The 26,277-nt window shown below is 43.8% G+C and overlaps 1 protein-coding gene across 4 annotated transcripts in view; it reads right to left on the bottom strand.

Moving 5' to 3' along the window:
• The window catches only part of LOC109485893 (transcription factor AP-2-epsilon-like), a 28,241-nt gene extending 9,391 nt beyond the window's left edge, over positions 1-18,850 (bottom strand). The window contains exons 1-7 of one of the 4 annotated variants that reach the window (XM_019789569.1): positions 18,311-18,850; positions 17,391-17,807; positions 15,242-15,289; positions 13,486-13,530; positions 12,546-12,609; positions 5,669-5,882; positions 538-656 (exon numbers count right to left, since the gene is read on the bottom strand). In XM_019789569.1, the coding sequence (XP_019645128.1) occupies positions 538-656; positions 5,669-5,882; positions 12,546-12,609; positions 13,486-13,530; positions 15,242-15,289; positions 17,391-17,807; positions 18,311-18,454 (1,051 nt within the window). In that variant the 5' untranslated portion in view covers positions 18,455-18,850. The remainder of the gene's footprint in view (positions 1-537; positions 657-5,668; positions 5,883-12,545; positions 12,610-13,485; positions 13,531-15,241; positions 15,290-17,390; positions 17,808-18,310) is intronic. The other 3 variants (XM_019789570.1, XM_019789571.1, XM_019789572.1) reach the window with 3 other exon arrangements.
• Positions 18,851-26,277: the final 7,427 nt, after the last annotated feature.

The following is a 26,277-nucleotide window of genomic DNA, read 5'->3' as shown; positions in this document are numbered from 1 at the left end:
GTTGTAAGAACAGTTTCTATCTTGCAATAGTATGTCGCATTTAGATTGAAACAGTACTATTGCCTTCCTTCAGATAGCGCCTCTGCATGATATGTCGGAATTCATCCGTGCTGTGTGCGTACTCATCATTGGGCCCCATGCTTCATTTTAAACTGAAAGCTGGGCTCTTTCATATAATACTGCAAAGTAAAAGCAGCCTTCAGACTGTAGGGCCCTTCCCACATTGCTATCGTGCAGCGAACAATTTGTGCGGTCCTTGACTTCATCATTTAAATGTGGTGCAAGAAATAGTATGATTTGTAAGACAACAAAACACATAAAATTTTACAAAAATAGCTGTGTTTTGTCTATGAAATTCATACACATGGAATGCAGTTATGAACATATTGTTAATAATTGAAAAAAGGTAGATTAGTCGTTCAAAATTATCTACATTGTAGCTGCTACAATTGTCATGCGATAAGTTTTTTCTATAGTAATGGACAACTTAAATTCCAACTGAGAAGCAGTGATCAAGTTTGAGAAAAGTTGTCTCACCTTCCACCAACGACGTCAACAGCGTCACATTAGCCGCCTTGCGTCTTCCCGCCGGCAAACTCAGTCCTATCTTATCCAGCTTCTCTCTCAAACACCGACCGCCGTTTTTGGATTTCGCTCTAGAGACAGGAAAGATGAAAGAACTCTATTAATGAGACATGTGCCGTAAATTAGAGCTACGTAGTCAAATTGTAACATTTTATTGTAATTACTTATTAGATTGTGTGAAAGGCTTTGATCTGGCGAAACCGCATGAAGTGACGCACCTTACCGCACGTCCTCAGGCCATACATATATCGTTCTTAGATCTCTCACATCTAAGGAATCAACCCTTAAGATACAATTAGGAAGTATGAAATCAACACAGTATCAAACGCGAGCGGACTGAATTCAGATGCTCACGTTTCTGTGTCTGGTGTTGGAAAAGACTATTCGGGCTTTTCAATTGCTTTTATTGTTTCCAACTTGGGATGAATGTATTCTTATTTCTTCCATTCTTCAATTCCTTCCACCTTCCTTCGTATCCATTATTGTAGTATCTATCTTGTCATCTGCCTACCAATTGTTGGAGAGAAGAACCTTACACTATTTACATCACATATAAGCTCTTGTGTGAGACCCTAAGGCGAAAGAAAATCTGACGAGCCAGAGGCACAAGATCTTATCAAATGCGAACATGTCGCCACGAAAAGTGGAGGTTATAGAACATTATCAAGTTTAGTAACTGTCGCTGGACAAGACACAGCAATGTACTGAGATAAAAAAATCAACAGATATAGCTCCAAGGCAGATATTATTTAGTTACGCCTTGAACCTTGATGCTTGAAACAGTATTGATTGAATACAAGTTGAATTTTATCTCCTCTAATTTGGGGCTCATATGCCGTGGTGTACAGAGACCACACGTTACCACAATGTAACGCTGATACATTTTATTGCTGTTTTATTAGTTATTACCTTCGCCAAGAAGGTTATGTTTTCAGTAGCGTTTGTCTGTGTGTCTGTGTGTATGTTTGTATGTTTGTTTGTGTGTGGTTTAGCAAGATAACTGGAGGAGAAGTGGATGGATTGAATTGGAACTTGGTAGGTGAGTAGGTCTTCATGAGACCTAGAAATGATGAGATTTTGGGCCCCTTTGGCGGCTTTCCTAGGTACTGCAGCAGAACTTCCGGTTTTGATATCTCGTGATGCGGACATGCTAGGGTCATGAATTTTGGATGGTAGATAGCTCTTGGGATAGGGAAGAAGTGACATGAGTTTGGAGGTTTGATTGTAGATGTAATGGTCGGGACAATAAGTGAAGTCGTAGAAGTCTTACCGAAAAGTGGGATAAATAACCAAAGCTCTTTACCGAAACACACAGATACATACACACTCACACACACACACACTAACACTAACACTAACACACACACACACACACACACACACACACACACACACACACACACATCACACGCAGACGTATCGGTGACTCAAGGACATGTGGACTTTTCTCCCACTGCTATTTCTGTCGCAATAAGCTGGGTGCATTTACAGCGCACGTAAGAAGCCTCTCCGTAAACATAATCCCTTTATTTTCCGATACCCCCGTCAAGCCGTTCCTGCCCTTTGGCAAATGTTTTCTCGATCCACAGCCTTAGATTGGACAAGACGACTGGATTCACGCCCTACGAGAATACGTTTTTTTTTATTGAGACAGCTACGATACTATTAACGTTGGCACCATATAGCAGAGCGACAATTGTAATAATAGAACATTCTGGACATGTCGTTTTTTTGTTGTAGATTTGGTTTATATGACATATTATGTAGACATATTATGTTCAGTATGATATTATTAAGAATACAAGTTGTTTGTGCAATATTGGACCTATGTAACCAGTTGCATGCTCGTTGGATTGAAAATCTCCATTTTACTTTTTCGATGAACATTCTCCCTTTTCGACAAGAATATCGTGATGAAGGACTATTTGGGAAGTGAGTAGTTTTAGATCTGGCTCAGTTTGAGTGAGGACACCAGAGAACATAAGGCGCGGGAGGATTTTGTACCGTCTGTTCATGGACAGAAATAGTTCTTGTATGTTCAGCCTTCAGAAGTGTTGCTATGTTTAGTTACCTCGGCCGGAAACACAGGAAAGCAATGAAAGCAATGAGGACTTTGATGAGAAAAAAATAATTCTTTTGTGGTAATAAAACGCTGTGAAGGTACTTAAAGATATCATAAACTGCTTCAATTTTAAACAAACTAGATATAATCAAACAGAATAATTCCAAGGTCAGCCAAGAAAATTCGCATCTCACCATTATCATTTGAGCTCATGCATATGAGATTAAAACTATAGCTAAAGTCGTTACAATAATCTTATCTATATGATAATATGTTAATCTCCCTAGACATTTGTCATTTTTGTCATGATACCGACAGTTTCCTCATTGTACATGATATATTCAAAATGGAATATCAGAGCAAATGTTACCTATGCAAAACTACATATATAAAAGAAACTGGTGGAGTCATCATACTGTTTAATGTTTTAGTATATTCAGATGAAGCAAGGAGTATGTAAAACATAGCTTTCTATTGGTATCAATGCTCCTTTAGCCTAACTTCCAGCTCTCTTTTATGTCCTATTCTATGATCGATCACATTTCCACACCGGGCCGGGCTGTTTGAATGAATGAAAATAACTAATCCATATCAACAATGTACACAAATAGTAATCATGATTAGTTTTGTTTTAATTGTTGTCTTTTGTCATACTTTTCGTTCCCAGCAACTGCCCGATCGGGCCCCGGGTAGGGAATTGTGACCTTAGCATAACTCGGTGCTCATGAGATAGAACATTTCATGTCTACCTCTCAAATCATGGCACGTCTTGCGACTTGTCTGTTGTAACGTCTGTTCTCCGACCGAACTCTCATGAAATGTAACCCCATATTCTCCGCCCGGCTCCGCGCCTTCTGTCCGCTCCCCTGTCGACCACTGACTTATTCAGAACTCCGGCCTTTGTTGCCGTCTGCCTGATTCCCTCCTGCTTGGTTAATGCTAGGTTCAGCTCTCCGACTTGTCCATGTGAGTTCCCCCTCCGCCCTTTGAACAACTTCCCCCCCTATCAATCTCAATTTTCATAATTTGATGTTTCTGACGGATCGCCCGGGTATGTGATAGTCCCCCACTCACAATCAGAGCCTTTTACAACATGAGGAACATATGGTGCCGCGATGTTTCATCAAGCTTGGGCGTTAGAACAGAAGAGTGCGGTCCATTGGGCCTTAAACGTGCGTGCACTCACAAAGATATGGGCTGGTAATTGAAAACGACGTTTTGAGCTTGAACTGTTATTCTGACTGCTAGAAAAGCAACGAAAATGTCTGTAATATTATAAATTTTTTTAAGTATGCAGAGTCTTTTTCCTGATTTGCAAATACGTTTCAAGAACTTGGAGAAAAAAAGAACTGAATGCCAGATGGGAGATGTCAGTATGATACTTCTCAGAGAATTATTGGCCTACTTGGCGGCTTAGCCTGAAACATCCCCGGGGGAAGTTTCGCCTGGGTCCCCGCCGAGTGCCCGAACTCCGCCCGCTACGGGTCAGGTGGCCTCCCCGCCCGGGCAGGTAGAGAGCTCGGGCTAATGCAGCATGCCCAACCGGCGGTAGGAAAAAACACTTCAGCCCGTGTACGCATGGCTGGGGCTACCAAAGGGCGCCAATGTCTAGCATTTAACTAGTCTACAGAATCTTTAAAAGTTGTGGCCTACATTTTTGGCCTATTTCATTCTAAATATCCCCCAGGTGTGGAGGTATTTTCATCGTTTACCCAGGATTTTGAACGAAAAACACAACACAAAGAGTAGGAATGTGAGAAAAAGGTAAATGGAATTGCAAAAAGGAACTATTAATTTACCACCGGAGAGGGGTAAATCAATATAATGGAATTGAGCCTAATGAAATAGAACTTGCCATCTAAGGGGGAGGGGGTCCGACTTCTGAACGCTGGAAACACATGGAAGGCTTTGCGTCTGAGGGGTTCTCTGTTTGTACTTGTAATGTGAATGTAATGGAAAACTAATGTCTTTCTTTAGCTCAGCTAGCAAATGATTCTACATAAGCTGACATTTTCAGTTTCTGGTAGTTTTTGTTCAAACCGATCTCTACCCTACTACAATTGGTGTTGGTACAGTCTGTCATGAAACTCCCACCCAACCTTGTTGAAACTTGGCTAAATATAAAGGATAACGAGACCGTGATTTTTTGCGGAGGAACGCCCCTCGCTGCCAACCAGGGAGAACCCGATCCAGCAGCGTGGATAAACTTTCCACCATACTGATTCTTGTAAAAACAAATATTAGATCGGTATCGCTGAGGGGAAAGTGTCATCTGCCTGCCCTGCCCCTGGCTAAGAGCTTTCCCACTGATACGCTTCAGGAAGGCGAACGGACCGTTGAAAACGCTTCGCTACTTTGTTATGAAGTTCTTTCCTCTTTGCCATGTTTCCAACAACAAATATCTGTCATTCCGCTCTATGGAACGTGTACGGGTCGCAGCGCATATTGTAGCATGGACACCTCTTCTGAACTCTAACAACTTAGTGGGTAGGTCTGTGCCAACATTTACTTCATTTCACTTAGGCCTATATAGCTACAGTTTAGTATTAGTCACCAAGGTAACCGATATATATATATCACCTGTGTTGCGTGTTGATTCTTACAGACCAAAGGTATAATGCGGCCGACACAACATTAATTCTACATGAAACTTTTACTCTTGGTGAAACTCCGTAAAATGAGCTCGGAACATACATACAGAAAACAAACTCGCGGAAGTGAGTGTGATCACAACAAGACGCATCGACTGTATTTTGTCGGCACTTTAAAGCATATGACCCACCCAAAAACAGCACAATAAGAAACAAAACAAAGGAAGCAAAATGAAATATTTGTCATGCTATCAACCCTTACACTTCCTTCCTCAACAGCAATTGGTAGAAAAAGATAACTTACAGATAAGCAAATAGCAAGAGCACAGTGATTAACAAAATAACAGTTGTAGCTGTTTAAAAAAACAAATATATATATTGAACTTAAAAAAAACACAAATGAAGATTTCAGACCCAGTGTACAACTCACCTTCTGAGCACGCCGCCTAGCAGGGAGGCGTTGAGGCATTCTGGGGGCGACAGTCGGCGCTGCACCTCTGCCACCGTGACCTTGTACTTGGAGGTGGAGGACAGCAGGGACAGGCGACCGGGGACCGAGCAGAACACATCTGTGGGAGAGGTCACCCCGGAGAGCTGCATGTCCTTGTTGTCTCCAACATGGTTATTCTTTGGCCTGATACCAACTTGGGAGGATGAAAAACAAACGTGTTGTCACTGCATTGGTCACCAGTCATGTGTCAATAAACATTTCAACGTTCCTGGTTCTGCATGATCTAACATTTTTATAAGTATGTTATAGGAGTAGATTCCACACTACAGGGCTCATCCACCATGTCTGGTTTAAGTCCCCCTCCCCTTCATTGCCGAGTTTCCGAGAATAAAATCAAATCATCGTTATCATTGCTTAAGGGTCCCTTGCTCCCAATCGGCTTGCTCCCAACCAACAGTATTTCACTTCGGGAGTTTGGGATGATCAAAAAATGAGAGACCAGCTGATAACAGAAAACGAGTTTGGAGTACTGCGGCACATCAGGTGACTAAAGTTCAGACTCCATTGACCCGATCTCTTATAGCTACGCTGTAGACATTTACTTACAATCCATTCAATTGGTCCCCTCCTAAACACCCCCAAACAACGAGGCTTCTGTGGCCATGCCCCCTCCCTTTCAAACTCGGGCTGTACCATCCATCATGCCGCCAATTAATGTCTTACACCCGTACATAGCTCTCCTTGTCCTTCAAAAGTCAGGGGTGGGTGGGTGTAATAGGACGTTAGGGCCAACAAACTTAAACTGACATGCAATATCTTTCATAGATTATTCGGGTTGCCTGGCTTGGCCTTCCTTGCTGGGGCTTACTTTGTCTCGGTCCTTTTCAGTCGTGGTTACTTTAAACTTCACAATTGGGGTTGGGTATGGGATCACAAGGGGACTTGGGCGACACAACTATACACCCGCCACAGTAAAGTAAGCACGACATTCGTCATTGCAAAGTTAAGGTTGAGGGAGACAATGACTGGTCGGCCTCGCGTGGCGCCAGGCCTCGCAGCGCGGCAAGTCAGCACGCCATGCTCCCGCCTGCCTCCACAAAGGGACCCCATCTCCCGCTTTTTGCCTCCCAGCTGTCGCGATCTACGCCATTTTACGCCTGTCGATGTTTGCTAATGCCTTTGCGTGTCAGCGAGTTGGCAGACGTAATGGCCAAGTTTTCCCACATCTTTCCTCAAAGTTGTCGCCAAGTCGACAGAGGTCAGGCAAGAATGGGGCTCGAGTTACGCGAACGCTCGCGGGCTCGGCGAGACGTCCTCGGGGACGTATGACAAGGGGGTCTCTTATATTGATCGCCCACAAGACAGTAATTTCAAGGGATGCCAGGCCAACACATATACCAAAAGTATCGATCCAAGAACCATCTGATAGCGCGTAATGAAGGCATGATTCCTGCCATTAGGGTTTTTGTTGCCGACAGCAAGTTTTTGATTGGAAATTCTGTCCCCGCTGATAAGAAGGAACAACTGAACGTATCCCCCACCGACTGTCCGTTACTTGTCGCTTGACGCAGGTGGACAGGTCTGGAGGGAGCGGCAGATATTAGTTCTTCCCGCGTACCCGGCAGGTTTACATGTTTATGGTTTGACAGGTGTGCTGTTGATGTTCCGGGCAAGGGTGCCTGTTTAATATACAGTTCATACCTTGTACATTCTTTCTCTCGTCGTATCTAACAGCTCATTCTATATAAATATATTTATTCCTTAGCCCTCCTGTCCGATCAACTAAAGTTTCAAACTTGCTCAATGATTTTGTCCTCTTTAACCAAACTTTTCCGAAGTAGCAGTGTTTCAGTTAGATTCGCCATTTTGTATGCAGCAGTCTTTAGTTCCGCTTGGCCATGAATACATGTAGTCTGTTCTCTGCAGTCACCCAACCACTTCGCCATCAAAATAGTCTAATTGTCATTCTAAATTCTTTCTTAAGGTCCGTTTTTTTTAAACCTTCAATTTTGTATACATTTCAGGACTTCTAAGGTCTAAGATTTTCAATAAATGGTTGGTTTTGTTATTCTGGAAGGTAAGGAATGTTTGTGGAAACAGTAAATCTTTTGATCTCCCAGGTCCTCAAGACGACTGAACAGAGAACCTGTCCACGGTGTTGTGCACACGCCGTGTCAACACGCTTGTAACAAACCCGCCTTATTTCCAACAATTTGAAAACTTGTATCGATAACTTGAACACCTAAAATGACGTTTTCTGCAATAAGACAAGGCTCCCGAAGTTTTGAAACGATTTAGACTTTTTTCGACGAACCCATGAAGACTTTAAGAAACAGGTGCAGCGCCATGTGTCGTAGAATCATGTCTACGCGAAGTTGCGCAACGCCCTCGTTGTCGGTGCATAGCTGATTATGACAAGGACAGGAGCGTGAACTTCCCGCAATCTGTCCTTCGTTTGTGCTATTGTATCACGTTTCTGCTTCTTTGCCCTATGGACAAGTTTTAAACTATCAATAAAGACGCCCCGCAACACACACACAAAAATGAAAACACTGTACAGCCGCGGGTGTTAAGTCTATCTGTTTGGGATTTTCCGACCTGTGCAGGTATCGCCTGAAGGTGTGTCAAGTAACCACAGCCCTGCTCAACACAACATGGAGGCCGTGTGTCGTCACAGCTTCCATTTTTGTCTGACGTGATCCTCAAATACAGTTTTGGTTTGTGGGACCCTACATACAGAATATAAACTCCGAGCTGCACAACGGAATATTTGTAGGATCTAGGACTGATACGTCTCGCTATAACTCGTCTCCCTGGAGCCAGATATCTCAATTTTACGACAGAATTGTGTTAGTGACAATAAATTATACACGTGAAACGTCTAAGAACGTAATGAGGCTACAGCACAGCTTGTGTTTTCTTTCAGAAATGTGTTCTTGCAGCCACACTTGCAGCTTTCGTTGGTCTCTGATATTAGACTTCTTTATCTCTTGATGTAGCTGATCAGGTGTAAGCGCCGCCAGCGTGGATAAGTGTAGGTTCAGGGGTGCTCAGTGTAAGTCGGTAGTTCCTGACTAAACCCATAGATTTTACCGGCGCCAATTCAAAAGTCGCCCGAGTTTTACATATTCTAGGGCCGGGGCAGTAGAGAAATTGTGCACTTGATTTAGCGTGCAGCTGAGCCTATATGATTGGGGAAGACTTGCCCGCGGGCGAGCTAGCCTCAGCCCGGAAAATCCCGCCAGTTTCGGCCTCTGGGCTCCCGTGATTAATGCTCACCTCTGGCAAACTCGACACGAAACAAGCAATTGTGATTTGCTTTATCACTCCTTATTCCGTCTGTTGACAAACGTTAGGTTTGATATGTGAGCCCGGAGGATTGGGAGCTCTCCTCCCCTCAAAGCCCGCATGGAGCGATAGTCGGTAAAAAGTGCTGCGGCCTGTCTGTGGGCCACACGGGAGAAGCTATCAGTACCCACCACCAAGGCCACTCTGCAAACCACGACGCCGTTCATTAAAATGTCCGTTCCAGACTGGGCTGTAATCTTCCCGTGCGAGACGAGATCGGCGCGGGTTCTTCCTGGCATGCCGAGCGTTTTTAATTTCTACAAGAGGATATTACCTCTCCGAACGGTAGCGTCGGCACAGAATTGGAAAATGTGGGCATTTTATCGCTCATATTGCAGAGAGATAATTTGTTCTTGTTCCATTTTGTCGCCTGGTGTTATGGGCGCTTTATCCGTAGCACATAGATAGCTGACTCAAATTTAGGGTGTTGCAGTGCAATCTTTTGTGGTGAAATATATCGATGTCGTGCACAATTATCCGTGTAATAGTGTTTGATTTTCCCTATAAAAATACAAATATAATTTTTTTCCTCTAAAAATTGGATGTTTAAGACGTAGGCAGTTTTTTTTTCGAATAGGCGAACTTTCACCTTTCTCGTGCAATATTAATCTCATATTACGGATAGGGGTATAAATGAAACGATGATCACATTATTAAAAATTGATATCTCGGAAGGGCTGATTTCGTATTGTACAGGACAGGACAAAGTGTAAAATCCGCTTGTTTTATTTGGTTAAATATCATAACGTCCATGGCTTGTGAATGTGTAAACTATTTGTGGCGAAAGGGAGGGAAGCCCTCAATATCTCTTTTTTTTTAGTTCAACGACCCCCTTACCATACTGTGTGTTTGCTAGTGTATCTGTTACGTCTGGGTTTCAGACGAACTCTCAAATGTATGCACCTCTTTTGAAACAATACACCAAAAGAAATCCTTGGACCAACAAGTCGTGGACCCAACTCCGCTGGAGCTTGTTAACAGATTATCATAATTGAATTAGCTGGAGAGAGAGTCCGCTTTAAAGTCATTGTGAGAGGGGCTAGCCCTGTATTAAACAGCTACTCCGTACACAAGCTGCTCCCAGCGTCGTGTGGTGTGGTGTCAGGGTGATAGATCGAGCATGGGCGGCCTCCGTTCCACTCCTGTACCGACGCCAGCTTCTTAAATAGCCTGCCGTCCTAACTGTTATGGGAACGCATTCACCCGACAAGCCCGCAACAAGCAAGTTCTCGGAGCAGCCGAATTAAAGGTTCTCCCTCGTCGTCTCGGAGGAGCGGTGTTCGATTTGGGGCTAATGCCTAAAATCACATCGCAAGCTGGGGCCGCCTGGGTTCACATTTCCCCCGGTTTAAGTTTATCTAAACTAATGTAAGGCGAGCTTCGATTTTTGTAAAGTAGGGCAAATCTCTTGCAGGCCCGGAGATCTCGCTGGTGTAAGCGCAGGTAATGTGGTTGGGCCGGGCCGGGTACAAAGTGATTTTGTATCGTAAGACTAAGTGGCGCGCAGGGGTGAGGATTTGGGCAGACGGCCGCGACCAAAGCCACAAGGACGGGATCAGGCATACTGCAGACGACACCGACTACCGTCCTGCTGGCGCGCCTACCCGTGGCAGGTGGTTTTCTAGGAGACTTTTCCTGGAGACGACACTACCCCACTCAAAACGACATTACTCCACAACACCAGATCCAACCTAGCTAGTACAGCACTAAGTTTTAATAGAACACAGTAAAAGGGTTAGTATAAAAAGAATCACCAAAGAACCAAACATAAAATGTGCTTGACACATCCACATATAGTTGAGGCAACACACCTTCCACTGTTCCACAGGTTTTTCCACGATATTCAGATGTTCCAAGCACGTTCCGCCCATACCGTACTAAATACTGAAGTTTGGTTATTCTGTTATAAGGGGATTTCAGCACAATTCCACGTCCACGCTGGCGCAAGGCCAGCAAGGGTCTCGAACAACCGACTTTAAAACATCGAGACGCTAGGGCAACTGAATCAGGGCAACTACGGATACAAGAGACATGGGTACTTGACCATCTGCTTGTTGTTTACCTATCGTTTCTGGCGAGGTCAAAGCGTTTTACACTGTCCACATACAAACCTCATACTTACCACCGACTTCAGAAATCACCCTACAACGTTAGCGTCAGACTATTAGTATAACAAACAACGCTGTAGCGTAGTCCTAGATTTCCGGTGTTTCCAAAGTAACAAAAGTGATCCACGAAAAAACGTAAACAAAACTACCAATGTTTCAGACACCAAACTTCGGTGATTGTGATGTTTATGTAGAGAGGTCTTTTCAAACCTACACTTAACGGTAGGGAAAATCAAAAGGGTTTGTAGAAAGATGCCTGATTTGTGCCGTATTCCCGCTTTCGGAAGGAACAAATGTCATTCACGAAAAGTCAACAAAACTGCCACAGTTTCAGACACCAAACCTCGGTGACTGTAATGTTTATGTGTGCATGTAGAGTATCCTTTCCAAAGCCCTACTTGACGGTAGTTCGAAATAAAAGGGTTAGAGTCTAGAAAGCATCATGGAGTGTGCGTATTCCCTAGCCACAGGGGAGGGTTGTCCCGGGACCTGGGGCGACAAAGGGTGGCGGTACTCAGTCGGAAAATGTGTTTACTAATGGCAGGAGGCACCTGCTGACTAGGCCTGCCCCAGAACAGGTGGATGGAGGGCAGAATCTTTACATTTAATCTTTCCGGATTTAGTTAAACAGTAGTTTTATCAGATTCCCAACAAAGGGAACAATTGGAAAACATGCTTATTATTGCAGCTGTGTTCTTATCTGTTATTTGCAGTTACCATACCTTAGACCTTAGTCCGTCCCATGCAGTTAATATTACAGAAAAACAACTTACCATGTTTACATCCTAAACAACATGTACACATGCGATTCTATCGTAACAGTATTGAAGAAAACGTCTGCAACGCGGCAGCATTTTAGTCGTTCTTTTCATTAATTTTGCTTTCTTTGAAATATTTTCAAGTCAAGGACTTACCTTTCCAAAAAGTAAGATTTAGACACGCTGACAATCAAATCAGCGCATTATAAATCGCTTCATAGAAAAGTTCGGGAATTTTGAAGTGCCATGTAATAGTTTGATGAAATGCCAGCCATTTGATTAATGACAGGTTATCTTCTGTTCATACATAATACAACCTGCTTGCAACCCAGATCAATTTACGTCAGCCCGCGATCGAACCAGACATCGAACGTGATGATGAACGGAATGTCAGCCTTTCTGAACAATTCATGCGCCATTTTGCAGACCCCGTGGTTTTGACATTATCATTACTTTCGTCGCTTGTATTTTGGAGGGCTATAAAATAGTACTCGGCTGTCTGTCACTTTTACATAACGCTCAGTGCCATAAGAATGCATTCAGACTGTGCCCTATAGGTCACTATATAAACTTTGTTTACGCCACCGATGTCAAAAGACACTAAAATATGAAGTCCAGTACAAAAAAAAAACAACAACTGACCTCTTCTGATGACGGAGCTGGTGTTTTCTGCAGGGATGTAGTTCGGCGTGTCGTCCACAGCGCCCTACAAAACGGCCAAGAGACAAGTTTACCCACACAGAACGCCCCGTGTCCTGAATATCGCCTGGCCCCAGCTGCGCCGCCGCTGGACCAGGGCACAGGGCGACACACACAGACCCACACTTATGACTTAGTGCAGACCCAAAAAATAATGGAATAATTTAAGACTTCATTTCTTCCCCACAGGAGCCCAGGCGATAATGGTGAATAATTTCTCGGTGCGAGAGTCGGGTCGACCCGAGGAGCATACAGATGAGCCTCGGTGAATAAAGGACTCCGTCAGGTATGTCAAGGTGGGGGTAGGTTTGGGCTCTCGCCTTTAAATTCAGCAGCAGCGGTCCCTCAACACACGAGCACAGGCCGCAAACCATGATAAATGGATGTTGTAACAGAGCTAATCTACCAGGGATCATTAAAACGATACATCACCCCTTTATCATCATCATGTCCGATCAAAAATGAATCACAAGCTAAAAGATGTATCAGGGGAGAATGGATATTGCGGCGGGCCTAATAACGGCGGCTACACAGACTTAAGTACAAGGGCGGACACTTTCGTCGCCTCGCTATGTATCACTAGAATAAGCAAAAATGTTTGAGTGGGAAAAAACAAGTAATGTGGTATCGACTTCTGAGAAAATATGTGACACCTTTGTTATCTATCTACATGCATAGAAATAGAGGGGAGGGATATTAGTCTGCTAAAACTAGCTAACAGTTCCACGAGAAAACGTCACCATGACATACCGTTAATGAAATCAGATTAATACACCATGCAGAATGTTTGTTTTTAGAGGAGAATGATGTACGATGTTTTCTCTATGAAGTGTGATTAATTTTGACAAGGGAAAGAATAGGCAGAGGTTAAATATTTTTGTACCTCTGCATCTGTGTCTCTCCAAGTTTTCAGACTGCGAAACTCTTGCTGAAAGTTAAAAGAATTTTTCGTAAAGTCTTTTGTCAGCCTGGGTACATCACATTTGGTCGAACGCCTGTTTTATAGGCCACTTTACAATGCAGAAGGAGGGGCGAATACGTGTTCCCTTCAATTACATGGTTGAAGTGGACCGACAATACTTATATCTACAGGGGACAGGCATGAAATGAAGTCTGAATACATGTTTACTTTATGTGGGCAGTATCGGTTACACCATCTACTTTACACGGGCAAAATTGGTTTAAACTGTGACAAACTGAAGCCTGAGCGCATCGCATCTGTGGAATACGCTTGTGCTTGAAGTTGGGGATAAAAGGTTTAGGTTGCACTGAAAGGTTTTTCCAACATTTGACGGTAATCAGAAAGCCGTGGGATCACCCCTGGGACAGTTCCCCTGCGAGCCGCCCTCCCTCCGCACGCCTGCTGTTCATTTGTTCGTTACACCCTACCATCTTGTTTATCAATTTTACCCCATAATATTCCCCTTTCCCTATTTCCTGGACGACTGCGAGGTTGTTTACGGCCCGACTTGTCCATTTATTTTGGTTCGGGTCACCTCCTGTCCGTCCCCGCTCCCATTTTAGCTCTGCTCCGGTACGAACCCAGAGCTAAGAGAGCAGAAAGTGTTAAACTCACTGGAAAATTAAATCGATGGTTTTGAGCCGGGGAATAAAGCACTGATTAATATTCGGTCTCGCCACAAGCTCCCGGTACCTTAACAAACAACGTTAGCTCGTCAGTGTGTCTGTCAGAAATCACATGTTCTTGCCATTCGAACGTGTAACAAGATACATACGTGAACAGTGTCAAAATTTCCTCAGAAATGGAAACATTTAAATGCAAATTCTTAGCACAGGTGGTACCGTGACATAAAGGTTATGTTCATTTTATCAACGAACATTATAATATATATGGCTTTCCAAGAAGAACTTGTTGAACGTTCATATTTACGACAATTGACTAATTGTAGATCTCAAAGAAAGAAAGAAAGAATTATATATATACTGGAGACACAACAGTTTACACAAAACTATTCCAAATATTCTGGGATCCTGAAACTTGAGATACATATGGTCGAGGTAATTTCTGTGTGTGTAGCAGGCGTCCTTTGTTCGCTATTCTTCCCGCCCAATTACAACCAACCGTAACACAGAACAGCAGCATTCAATAGAAGGACTCCGATCTGCCTTAATTCTTTTGTCTGTGCGTTTTGTTTTACCGGTCTTACAAGTTTTCTGTCCATACCTTGTGCCGGGTTATCCGCCCCCTTGAGCCCGGGAGGCCTAAGAGAGGGGGGACTCAATTAAACCAAATCAATGCCTTTGTCTTGACAAACATTCCTCTTTGATTCCTACATGAAATTTGAAACCATCAACAACGTGACGCGCTAGCCTATCCCAAGGAATTATTTCTTTTTGTTTCACACTCATTAAAATTTCTGAGATGTGGCTATCAGCTGTGTTGAAGCCCGTCTGTTTGTTGTTAGCGATCCCGTGTTAGAAAACACCGGACAGGTAGAGGTTACCCCGCTGACAGACGGGCGGGAGGGACCCGGGATGTGTCAGGCCAGGGGGAGGGCTTGTTCAACTCAAGGAGAGGTCTCCTCACCGTTTAAATCTTCAACAGTTTCAGTTGTGTCATGTATTTCTTTAGCAGTTAATGTCTTGTGGGTGCTGTAGAAATGTTGGTGGTAACTTACGATATAATTCGCCTGGGCGCCGATCATAGGGACTAATCTTGGATTTGTCTGAAAAGATAAGCCGAAGAGAAACGCGTTACTGGACTTAGCAATGCAATTTACCACCGGTTCCTCAATTCAATCACGTTTAAACAACTCCCTTGGCCACAAAAACACACAGAAAGGGGCTTACAAGGATTGACTTTTCATTTCATTCCCAAATCAATAATCATGTTGTATCGGTTTGGAAAGGAATGAGAGGCCACAATGACATTAGAACAACTATTTTGTTCCAGATGCCCACATACACACAACATACTAAGTATTTATATGAGAATGTAACATTTTATGGCAGGGTTTAAAAACGATACGAGGTTACGGCTACTAGAAGACCTTCACATGTTGCCGTTTGTTTTGACAATAGGGTTGTTTCTTTTGTTTGAGCACACCTACTCAAAAGACAATGGCCAACACGTCTGTAATAATGTGCTTAAATCGTCCCACTCAACCACAGTGTTGGGAAAAGGCTTGCAGTTTTTCCTGAGGCAACAACTCGCCCGCGTGCGGCCACATCTTACTCTGTATTTAACTTGCTTGGCAACGTGAACATTTGAGTCGATCAGGGCCGGACCCGCGGGCACAAAAACAGTTTATTGACAATGCCACTGTACTGATCATGGGGGTATTCCCGGCCTAAAGCTAGCCACGGGCAGAACGCATGGTGGCGGGGTCCTGCTTGACAAAGTAGTGTATATGTACATTGTTACTATACTTGTGCCGGATGAAAATTCAGTTATTCCACTGTAAGTAAATTCCCTTCATAACGCTATGATCTAGAAATTTTCCTCCCAAACAGATTAACAGCCCATTTTGCCCCCTAATATAATATAGACAGATATGATGAGATTGTAAGGTCTGATTGACCAAAAATGTAAGTTAGGGGGCTTGCGTTTTCGACATTCTTTCCCTGTGGACGGATCGACTCGGGTGTTTTGTAGGAAATCCCATTTACCAGCTGACTAGAGCGCTACAAGGTTCAGAAGCACAGCCACCTCCATGGCAAATTATCATAAATTATATTTCCTCTACCGAAAGGCCTGCAAAATGTACAAAGAAACCCCATGTACTCGCAATGGGTGGTTTTCAAAGAGCGCCCGACTCTAATGTAATTTAGCGAGGTCTTTCTTCTGGGCTTTGCTCCAATTTGTGATGCATATGCTCTGGATATGAGAGTTCCTAGCTTGGAAATAGTCATAGAAACTGCTTTTTTCTCTATATATAATTCCTAAACAAAGCGCAAAATGAATACGTCCAATGTTCTTCCAAACTTCCTAATTTTATCCGATCATATTTGAAGCACAGGAAATTGTCTAAGAGAGGAGAACATGTATTGAAAATTACACAATCACATACGGGCGAGACGGGCTGAGTATTAAACAGAATTGTCTAACTACTAAATTACAGTGGAGGTAAGGAAGGCCACAAAGAGCTTTATTGGTGTCAATGGACGGATATATGTCGGCGGGCCCGACAGTTGTAGTGACTCCATATGGCTTCCTGGTGTTTGATAGACACGCAGGAACAATACTCCAGGATCAAGAACTGGTACTAGTGGTAGCAGATCGTATTTCCTGCCGACTTCAGCCCAGGAGTAACGGGCGATAGCTATCGTAGGTTTTATAAACGTGCATAACACTCTACATACATCTTGAAATGTGGAACTGTGCTAAGATACCATGCATGGCGACACAAATGAAATATTGGAGGAATTAATAGCCATTTCATACACTTAGCAGCCCCAAAACGTGCCAATTTTGCTTGGCGTATTGTTAAATGATACGCTGAGTGCAGCTCTTCAACACATTAATTAACACTTATAGCACGACATGGATCGTTGTCTTTCAAATTGCCTATAAAATTTATTCCAGGAGAATAGGATACCACATGCATAGCACTTTTGTCGTGCGACACACTGTGAGTTTGCTGCATAAATCCTTCAGATGATAGAAAGACGGGATTTGGAGTTGGGATAACTGACCTTAATGGTTTCGGAGAAACTGATACCAAAGTGTTTACATACGCCATGCAGTACAGACACTCCAAACATCAGAGGTGATATATAGCACTTTGTACTTTACATGCTGATGGTTTATATAAAATAGAAACTTACTATGATGGTCTCTGGCCTGCGCATGGGGTAGGAGTCGAGATCTGGCCGGCGGTCGAAGCTCGGTGTCATTTGTGGGATGATGCCGGGGTGGAAGTTGTGCTGGAGGTGTTGTTCGTCCTCGCGGTGCCTGAGGACGGGCTGCGGCGGGCGCTGCTGGTGCAGCTGGGGGTACTGCTGGTGCTGGGAGTGGTGCAGGCTGTTCAGGTGCGAGTAGGGGTCGGCGTTCATCGGGTGGTGGAAATCGTGCTGCGTCTGCTGCGGGGGAAGGTTGTAGGGAGGGGGGAAGTAGGGCGGCTGAAAGTCCGTGGTCGGTGTGTGCGACAGGCGCGGCGGCGAGGAGAAGGACGCCGTGCTGCTGGACGAGATGGTGCCGAGGGGCGTGAGGTTAGGCCGGGGGCCCATCAGGTCCGAGCGTTCCTGGGGAGGGGAAGAATGGAGACAGACATGTTAGACATGGAATCACAGACACCGGCAGCCGCCCCATTCTGGCAACACCACCACAGCGTTGTGCGTTACCGTCCCGCCATACAGCCCTGACGTGCCACAAATCTACACCACATGGACCCGTACGGATTCTCTACCCTAACACCCGCGCGTGTTACGATTCCAAAAAACGACCTTACCCCGTAATTCGGCGAAAATTGGCTACAAAAGCCCTGTGAAACCTCGTGCGGGTCAGGCGAACTGAATACCGGCTGAGATTGGACTTGCATGAAGCGGTGGGGAGTATGAGCTAGCCAAGCATGAAGTAGTGTATAGTCCGACTCCTCAGGATGCCAGACCTACATTTACACGTAAATAAAAGCGCCTACAGCAGACAGGGGGAAGCGCCGAATCATAACATTCAAAATCGCGCCAAAAACTAACTCGTAAAAACGGAATAAGGCTTTCGGGCCGGAGGGTGAGAAAAGGAGAAACACCTCGGGGGTATTGGCGTCGATGAGACCGAAAGCTGAAGGCATGTCGTTTCCGCGTTTGCTTGCTGGGGTTGCTTCGTCAGGACTGCCTGGCCGTTTGCGCTTTCCACCGGGCGACGTGTGGGCCAATGGGCTCAATTGAGCCATAATTAATAGCGCTGTTCAAACCCCCTCAAGACTGAGTTGAGAGGTGAAGTTGAATCACTCATCCAGGCAGCTTCTTCTTGTGAAGGGTGTCTCGACAAGCTGTGACAACAACTTGTACCAACTGTCGTGCAGATGATGTCACAGGGTTGTCCCCTCCCCACACAACTTGTCGTCCCTACACGCTTTTGTCCCCTTGTGTCACGGCGCCAACACAACAAGCTAGAGGCTACAGCCGGCGGCGGACTGAACAGGCGGCAATGTCTTGCAGGCAAATTTTTCTCCTACAGGAAGTTCAGTCCCGGCGTGAAGCCACTGCACATTCGGAGGTCATGCTTGTTGGAAGGATTTGGTGTTATTGGCGGCACTTTTCTTCCGAGCGGCGCTTGTTTGTGTTGTCTTAAGCCCCGCCTTCTCGTTGTCTGTATTCTCTTTATAACACGACGGGGGAATTGACTGGCATCCGTCCACCTAGCGTAATTAGCTGGGTGTCGCGGGGTACGTGGTCATTAGCTGGAGGGGACACGGTGTGCCATTGGCTGGGGCGCGGGGGGTCGCCGGGACAGGTCACATGGACCACCCGACCAATATGATAAATGACCCCTCCGCCATGACATGGAGGCCCCCAAAAAACTGCCGACCAATCAGATGGCGCCTTAGTACGCCTGGGTGGAGGCTTCTGATCGAATGTTTGTTACGCCTGGAGTCATTAGTTGGTGGGCGTAACCAATCTGTGGAGAGAAGTTTGTGTACATGTTTACCTGTGCAAGACAGACCACAACGCACCGGGAAAACAAGTCTGACAACATGTCTGCGCACAGTACGCTTCAGTAGTTACATCTGCACACAATGGCACAGTTCTCCTCTCCACCGCGCCAAATTCAACGGCAACACTTTTACATGAAAGACAATCCCACAATACCAATTAGACTTTAATAACGCGGGATAAACTTATCACATTAATCATACTTTCTGTAAGACCTCTAGAAACAACCACGGATATAGCATTGCAGCCACGCATGTCACCGTCAACTTTAAGTCTCTCGCTCTCATTGTTTCTGAAGATCTGTACAGGCAGACGTCACACACGTCTGATCAGTATCTTCCTAATTAAAAGTGGAAAGTTCCCTCCGAAATCAGGACGGTCAACCAAAAAATTGGGACCATACTTCTCTCTCCGCGGAAACACGTGTGGCCACTTGACGCACGGCGCAACAGTAGCCTTGTTTTAATTTAGCCCGGTTACTTCTGTGGTAGAATTACTTCCCGTGAGGACGTAGCGGGGTCTCGCGGTCTTGACACAGTATCCCGCTCTTTGACAACCGAAGCATGCCAGTTTTCCTCATATGTGGCCACTTAAGAGCAAAACCTTTCATTTCATGGCCCAGACTCTCGGACATCCAACTACGCTGATTGTCCATGAACAAGTTACACATCCTTATAAAGGTATCTATTCCAAATGAAAATAATTGCATGAGGGAAATGGATATTGTTAAGTTTGAAGAAAAGCAAAATATGATGTATGTGATTAAAAAAATCATTTCCGTGACACTCATTTTCAATGATATTAAAAGATGGTAGAAATGGCTATGGGAACATAAGACTTTGCAAAACTAGGAAAAATTGGGTCTGTCGGAGATGCATGCTGCTTGTGTAACGGTCTGGGAGCTCAGGCCGAACGGTGATAACCCCGACCTTCCCGGGGTGAAACCGATACGGGAGTAGGGTAGCTTTCCCGCGGAAATTGTCTCCGTCGAGCGCTAACGGGATTAAGTTTAAAAGCATTACATCCTCTGGAGGCTCTCCCCGCTAACACCACAACACTGCGAGCTAAGCGAGCCCCAAACTCCCGTAAGTCGTCTAAATAGTTTGACTGGCATCGTTGGCAGTTCGCAGACCGCGATCGCAGCTGGAAAATTTGGCGCGCACGTGAAAACAGAAGCCCGTTCACACGAGCACGGATTTACGGTAACCTTTCCAGGAGCTATTATAGGAACACCTTCACGACTCCACGGTTTTAGCATTGTACAAGGGGATTGGTACACGGCCATGGGAACACCGCTTTAGTCACGCTTACAATGCGACCAGGTACTCTAATATCTTTGGTAAAGCTAACACATCTGTTGATTTGAGATGACAACAAGCGAGAAAATATTGATTTTCACAATCACACAGACATTTAATGAAAAAATAATAGTTATTACAAAAGATTTTGCTCCGTACATCAAAAGTCTCTCTTACTAATGATTGACATCTTCCCTAGATATTCGGAGATGATACCAAGTCAGTCAAGGTAGTCAGTTGGTTATAGTATGAACAGAATAAATCAGTTCAAATGAGTAACATGAGTTACTATTTAGAAACAAAACAAAGGAACATTTTTTATGTACATATATGCTTGTTCACATTGACAAGGATAAGGAGAACGGGGGTTAAGATGCAAACTTACACTTACATGTAAAATTATTTCACAAACTCGTCTCAGTTTAAATTTGTCTCCGCTTTGACAATGATAAAAAAGAGAAACGTCCATCCCTATGGTCTGTTATGTAGTTTAGGACATATCCCTGTCAGTTCTAACAGTGTCAGGTCATCATCCTACACCTTTAAGAGTGATTGAGAGTGATCCGTGATGTCTCCCGCCTCACCTGTGTGCCCTACTCTGTCTTCGCCTGGTCTACGGTGTCGCCGTCTGGTCACCCTGGTCATTATAGCACTTGTACCTGGATTAGGGCTATATTATATCTGTATAAAGGTCGTAAGGGGGCGTGCTGGTCCGAAATATGATCAGCTGGGATTCCACTTCAACCTGGTGAAGTCACCTGTCCTTCATTTTGTTTTTAAACCCTTTAGCTGAACAAAATGAGAATTATTGCCGATTCAACAAATAGCTCGGCCACATTCGTACTTGCATGTCTTACGACTGAGGTGCCGTAGAATTTTCAAGCGAGCTATGACAGAGCCGACTGCTGATAGGATATATGACAGCCTTTTCCGCAAGAAGACAGCTAAATTTTGCAGGACACATGCACAGCTGTCCCAAGTATGTCCTTTGCCCTTTTCCTACGACCATCGTACGACGTATATGTGACAAGGCCTTCTTTATTGTCACGGTTGATTTTTTCACCTGTCATCACATTGGTCGGCACTGAAAGTACCCATTTCTAAATCGTAACATCAACTTCGCTCTCCCGCCAAAGTGATGTAAACGGACAGCCCAGAGGTGAAATAGCCTGGGTGCCAGGCAGTTGCAAGGGCAAGTAAACAGGCAAGCTCCTTGGCTCCAGGGCTAACAGTAGAATTCTGTCCCCGAATAATTCTTTATTACAGAAACCTCTCTGGCACATGTACCGCCCCTCACAACAGCCTGGGATACAGACTAGAGAAGACGGTGCCGTCCAGGACTGCCCATCCTCGCCCAGTGTGACAGAGTTTGCACCTGCCCGCCCTAATCTCTCACCATCTCGTCCGATCCACATCCAAACTACAGACTCTGCTATCTCCGCCGGCGGATCACATACAACACATCATCTGTGCCGCGGACTGCGTCTTATCTACCGGAGAGATCTCCTGATCCCAGCAGACATCTTCTTCTTTAGAAGATATTCAGTACAGACAACATCGTTTTCTAGAGTCCAGTCTACTCGTTTCTTCGTGAGCTTACGTAATTACCGGCTTTGTCTTCACGCACTTATGTCACAATTGTTTACAAATTTGGAAGACAGCGGCTCTTCGATAGGATCAGGTGTCAAAATCGTACCTGTTGAAGAATGTAATGTAATCATCTTAAACTATGAGTTTAATTACTGATAGAGATTCTATCTTGTTTTTTTTAAATGACCATTACCAAGAAAATCATTTCAACTTCATATTCTAATGCTAAAAGTATTCTTATTTTTGTCTCCTTTTCTGAGGTCAACTGGCTTTGAGTTCCCCCAACCCGCCACGGCCCCACCCATCAAACGTATTTCAGGCACTATTTTTTTGTACCAACAAGTCCATTATGGGTTGAGGATTTTCTTTATTTTTTTTTATATATCAGGAAGATACATAATAAATGTGATGTTGTTTTTTGTAAAATTTGGGAAACGTGTTTGAATGTTTTTATTTATCACCATACAAAGTAGATGAAAACATCAATTACCTAAAAGGTACTAGAGCGGTGACCCTGAGCTCACCCCCTCCCCCAAACACCCAGCCATGTTTTGTGAGCAACCCCCTCTTCCTCTCATTCAACCGCCACCTGTTCGTTGTGATTATATTGCAGTTGTCATTTAGACGGAATCGTCCTTGTGCGAATAGCTGGCTGAGTTTCCGCTCGCCAGCAGTCAATTAAGGTCGCCTTCTTGTTCGATTAGTGGCGACGTGGTACAAAGTTCAAAGTTGATCGTTGAGAGGGTGTTCAAACTTGGTCGTCACTGGTCGCTATATGTTATTACGTTGAGAACAAACCAGCCATTGACTGCAATGCTCAACTGTCTGTGTGTCCTCTGCAGTTTCAATATCAAGAAGGCTTTTGGAAACTTGAACGCCAATGTGTCTGATCGCGAACTCGTCAACCAGCATATAAAATATTGATATTGATATGGGAAGAATCACGAATCTCCGATTAAACTTCAAAGTCACTTTGCACTTAGAAAACAGGGTACAATACACATGTAGTTCGTATACGAGATATAGATATGTATATTTAGAATGCTCCAAAAGTTGTTCAAATGTTACTTACGAAAATGAAATTCGAAGATGGAAGTTGATTATTAATATAGAGAAAAATGCTGAAAAAATTCAAAGACTTCGTTGGAATAGATAACATCAACGTAACTGTACTGTGAAAAGTCTATCTTGCTGTATGATTTTCGTTCATCGACTGCCAACAAGTTTATACATTATCACAATATGTCGGTAGCTGATAGACGATGTGGACTGTTAGGGTTTTAGCCTGAAAAAGTCAAACATGCTACCTGCAAAAGAGAAGGGAGAAGCATCCCGTTCCAGTATCACTGTGATGTTATACTCCACCAAACGTTCTATATTTCAAGGTCTCGATTAATCTATGTTTCTTTGATGATGATCACACAGCTTCCCTTAAACTTTGTGCTTCGTTACTCGGTCTGGGGAGCCCGAAATTAGAAACACAAGAAAAACCTTGGGCGTGCTGACTTAATCGGGATTCGGGCGGATATTGGTTTGAAAATATCCACACACACTGTGGTAACAGTATGTTTTTAAAAGGCACAAGATGAGAGTGCCGCTGAATCTGTGGAAAACAAGCGATCGATTGGAGCAAGGGGTCCACACTAAGCACACGGTGGAAAAAGTAGCGGGGTTTCGTATCTTTCCGCCCTGTTTCTCCTGTCATATTTCAGGGCAGGTGACCCGAATTCTTGACGTGAGATAAGGGCCTGATTTGTGAAGTGTATGTCCGGAGAGACAGGCTGTGTGTTTATTATACAGAGATAGCAGTCCGCGGGATATGAAGGCAGGCGAGTATCGGGAGGAGAATCTTTAGTCCCCGGTAACAGCGCCGTTACTGGACGCGAACTCTGACAACCCAGCCCCGTCAGAACGATCGCGTGGGACCAGGAACGAATAAAAACTCACATGCCGGGCCATTTATTGGTTTTATCATCCAGTAAGATAGAAATCAGACGAATATCCAGCCAGAGTTATTGACGTGACCAGTTTGCGACCGAGGTGACGTCACCTAATGTGTTTTCCTACTAGCCCATGTAGAGGCGGGAGGCGGTCTTTGTTACAGCATAGAAATCGTCTTATTATGGTCTGATAATCATGGGTCAGCTCCGTACAACTAATCTAAATGAAAAAAAATGCATCCATACTTCGATGAAATCGCTCGTTTACTTGTGTGTTTATATAATTTTGTTTATTCGTTACACACAAAAATTCAACGGCTCTACATGTATGGTATCACAACGTTATCATGTGAAATGAATTTACCAGATTTATTTTTTTGACAATGATAATCTCAACATTAGTTGAAACATGAAGTCTGAGTATTGTTTCTATTTTCAACAAATGTTATATTTTAGATTTCACGAGAGAGTGTGCAATTTGTAGGATTGTGTTGATGCGAAGAAATGATTCCGTACGATATAGATTTGAAACTGACTCATGATTTCGGGCAAATGGAAGTCCCAAAATTTCACAGCCAGAAAATACATTATGTATGGCATTATTTTCTCATAGGAATTATAATAAAGAATCGGAAATGGTAAATATATGATTCACTTTATGATACTGAAATAGAATATTTGCAAAGAGACTGCATGGGGGATCTGAACTGTACGAGCATTTTCACTACGCTAGACTGATACTAACACATACCAACAGACGTCCTACATGTAGCTGGGAATCATCGACTTGGCAACGAAAGCATTTAACTTATAAAACATATGTCACTTTCTTTATATGTATACGTGCAGATGTTTTGATTATTTTACAACGCGTATGTGTACCCGAGATGACGACATATTACACATATTTCATGGTCCGTCCAGTGTACATGTGTGCTGTTAGCAATGGATTTGGATTTTTGCACTGTTGACGGTTTCAAAACAATACACCTTGATCGTAAAGTTGCCAGAGTGAATACCTGAATGGAGGAACACATTTTAAAATGGCATATGAGATTTAGATGTTTTCTGATAGGAAGACGATAAACATGTACCAGTATTTGTTTCGTAATGTAGAAGCAATATTGTGCACTGGCGCCGGTAGAAATATCGTAGTATGTGAGGATTTTGTTTTACGGGAAGATGTTCATATATCGTTATGAACATCTTGCCTTCATATCTATTCACAATCAAAAGGTTGTATTTTACGGAAACAGGTAGAAGGTATGTTTCTGACGCTCGATTTTCCTTGTCCGTTGGCAAGGGTTCGTATACTTCACGCAAATGACGACTCCAAAGAAATCCACATACATGTATTCTATACACTCACTCCAACCACTGGTACTTACTGTATGGGAATTTGCACTAGTCATTTGATACTAGTAACTACATGTATATCGTCCTCAGTACCAATAGTAGCTACACTGTAAAACATTATTGTCTAATAGTAATACACAAATATCGACGTATCCTGTCCCTGTACACGTGTTAGCAGAAATGCTACCTGAATATACGCTAGTTCTGACAAGAAAGAAAGGCCTTTTATTGGGCGTCTATGCCTTGAAGGGCTAAGTACAGGTCTATCGTTTGACAAAAATATAGGAAAGTACAGACAGGAGTTGATATTTCTTTCCTCATGTGTAAGTGTAGGAACAGTTAATGTGCAAGCACATTGTCACAGGACAAACTCAAATTGCCACAGAAGTAATTCACCTGTGAGGAAATATTTCGAGAAACTGACGAGGTTATCGCTGCCATGGGTCAGAGTAGAAAACATGCTTGCTCACCATGTTATTTTTATTTTCATACATTTTGCTGTTTATACTGTAGGTACACGGAGTATATGACATTGAAGATCTTGGTGTAAGTGACTAGGAACCTTTAGTGATACTATAGTATCCAACAGGCGCAGTGTGTTGATGGAAAAGTAGTAGAAATCTGACAGGAGTAGCCGGCCATAAGGTTACCATTTGCAGCCAAGGAACAAATATGTACTCCAAACCCTTAGTTCACCAAGAGACTTGCTAGAGACTACTGATACTTTGTCTGACTTCCTAAAAGTACAAAAAATGGTATACTACTTTAACAACTTGTAATAACCCGATGCTCCGAGGCATTTCATCTGCAAGTGTGTGGACATGGACTCTTGGATAAACCGATAAATGTACCTTCCATAAACGAAAGTTATTGGTT

The sequence above is a fragment of the Branchiostoma belcheri genome, unplaced genomic scaffold (genome assembly GCF_001625305.1).
Source record: "Branchiostoma belcheri isolate BF01 breed outbred unplaced genomic scaffold, Haploidv18h27 scaffold79, whole genome shotgun sequence".
Classification (NCBI taxonomy): Eukaryota; Metazoa; Chordata; class Leptocardii; order Amphioxiformes; family Branchiostomatidae; genus Branchiostoma; species Branchiostoma belcheri.
This window is presented reverse-complemented; position numbering and strand designations above follow the sequence as displayed.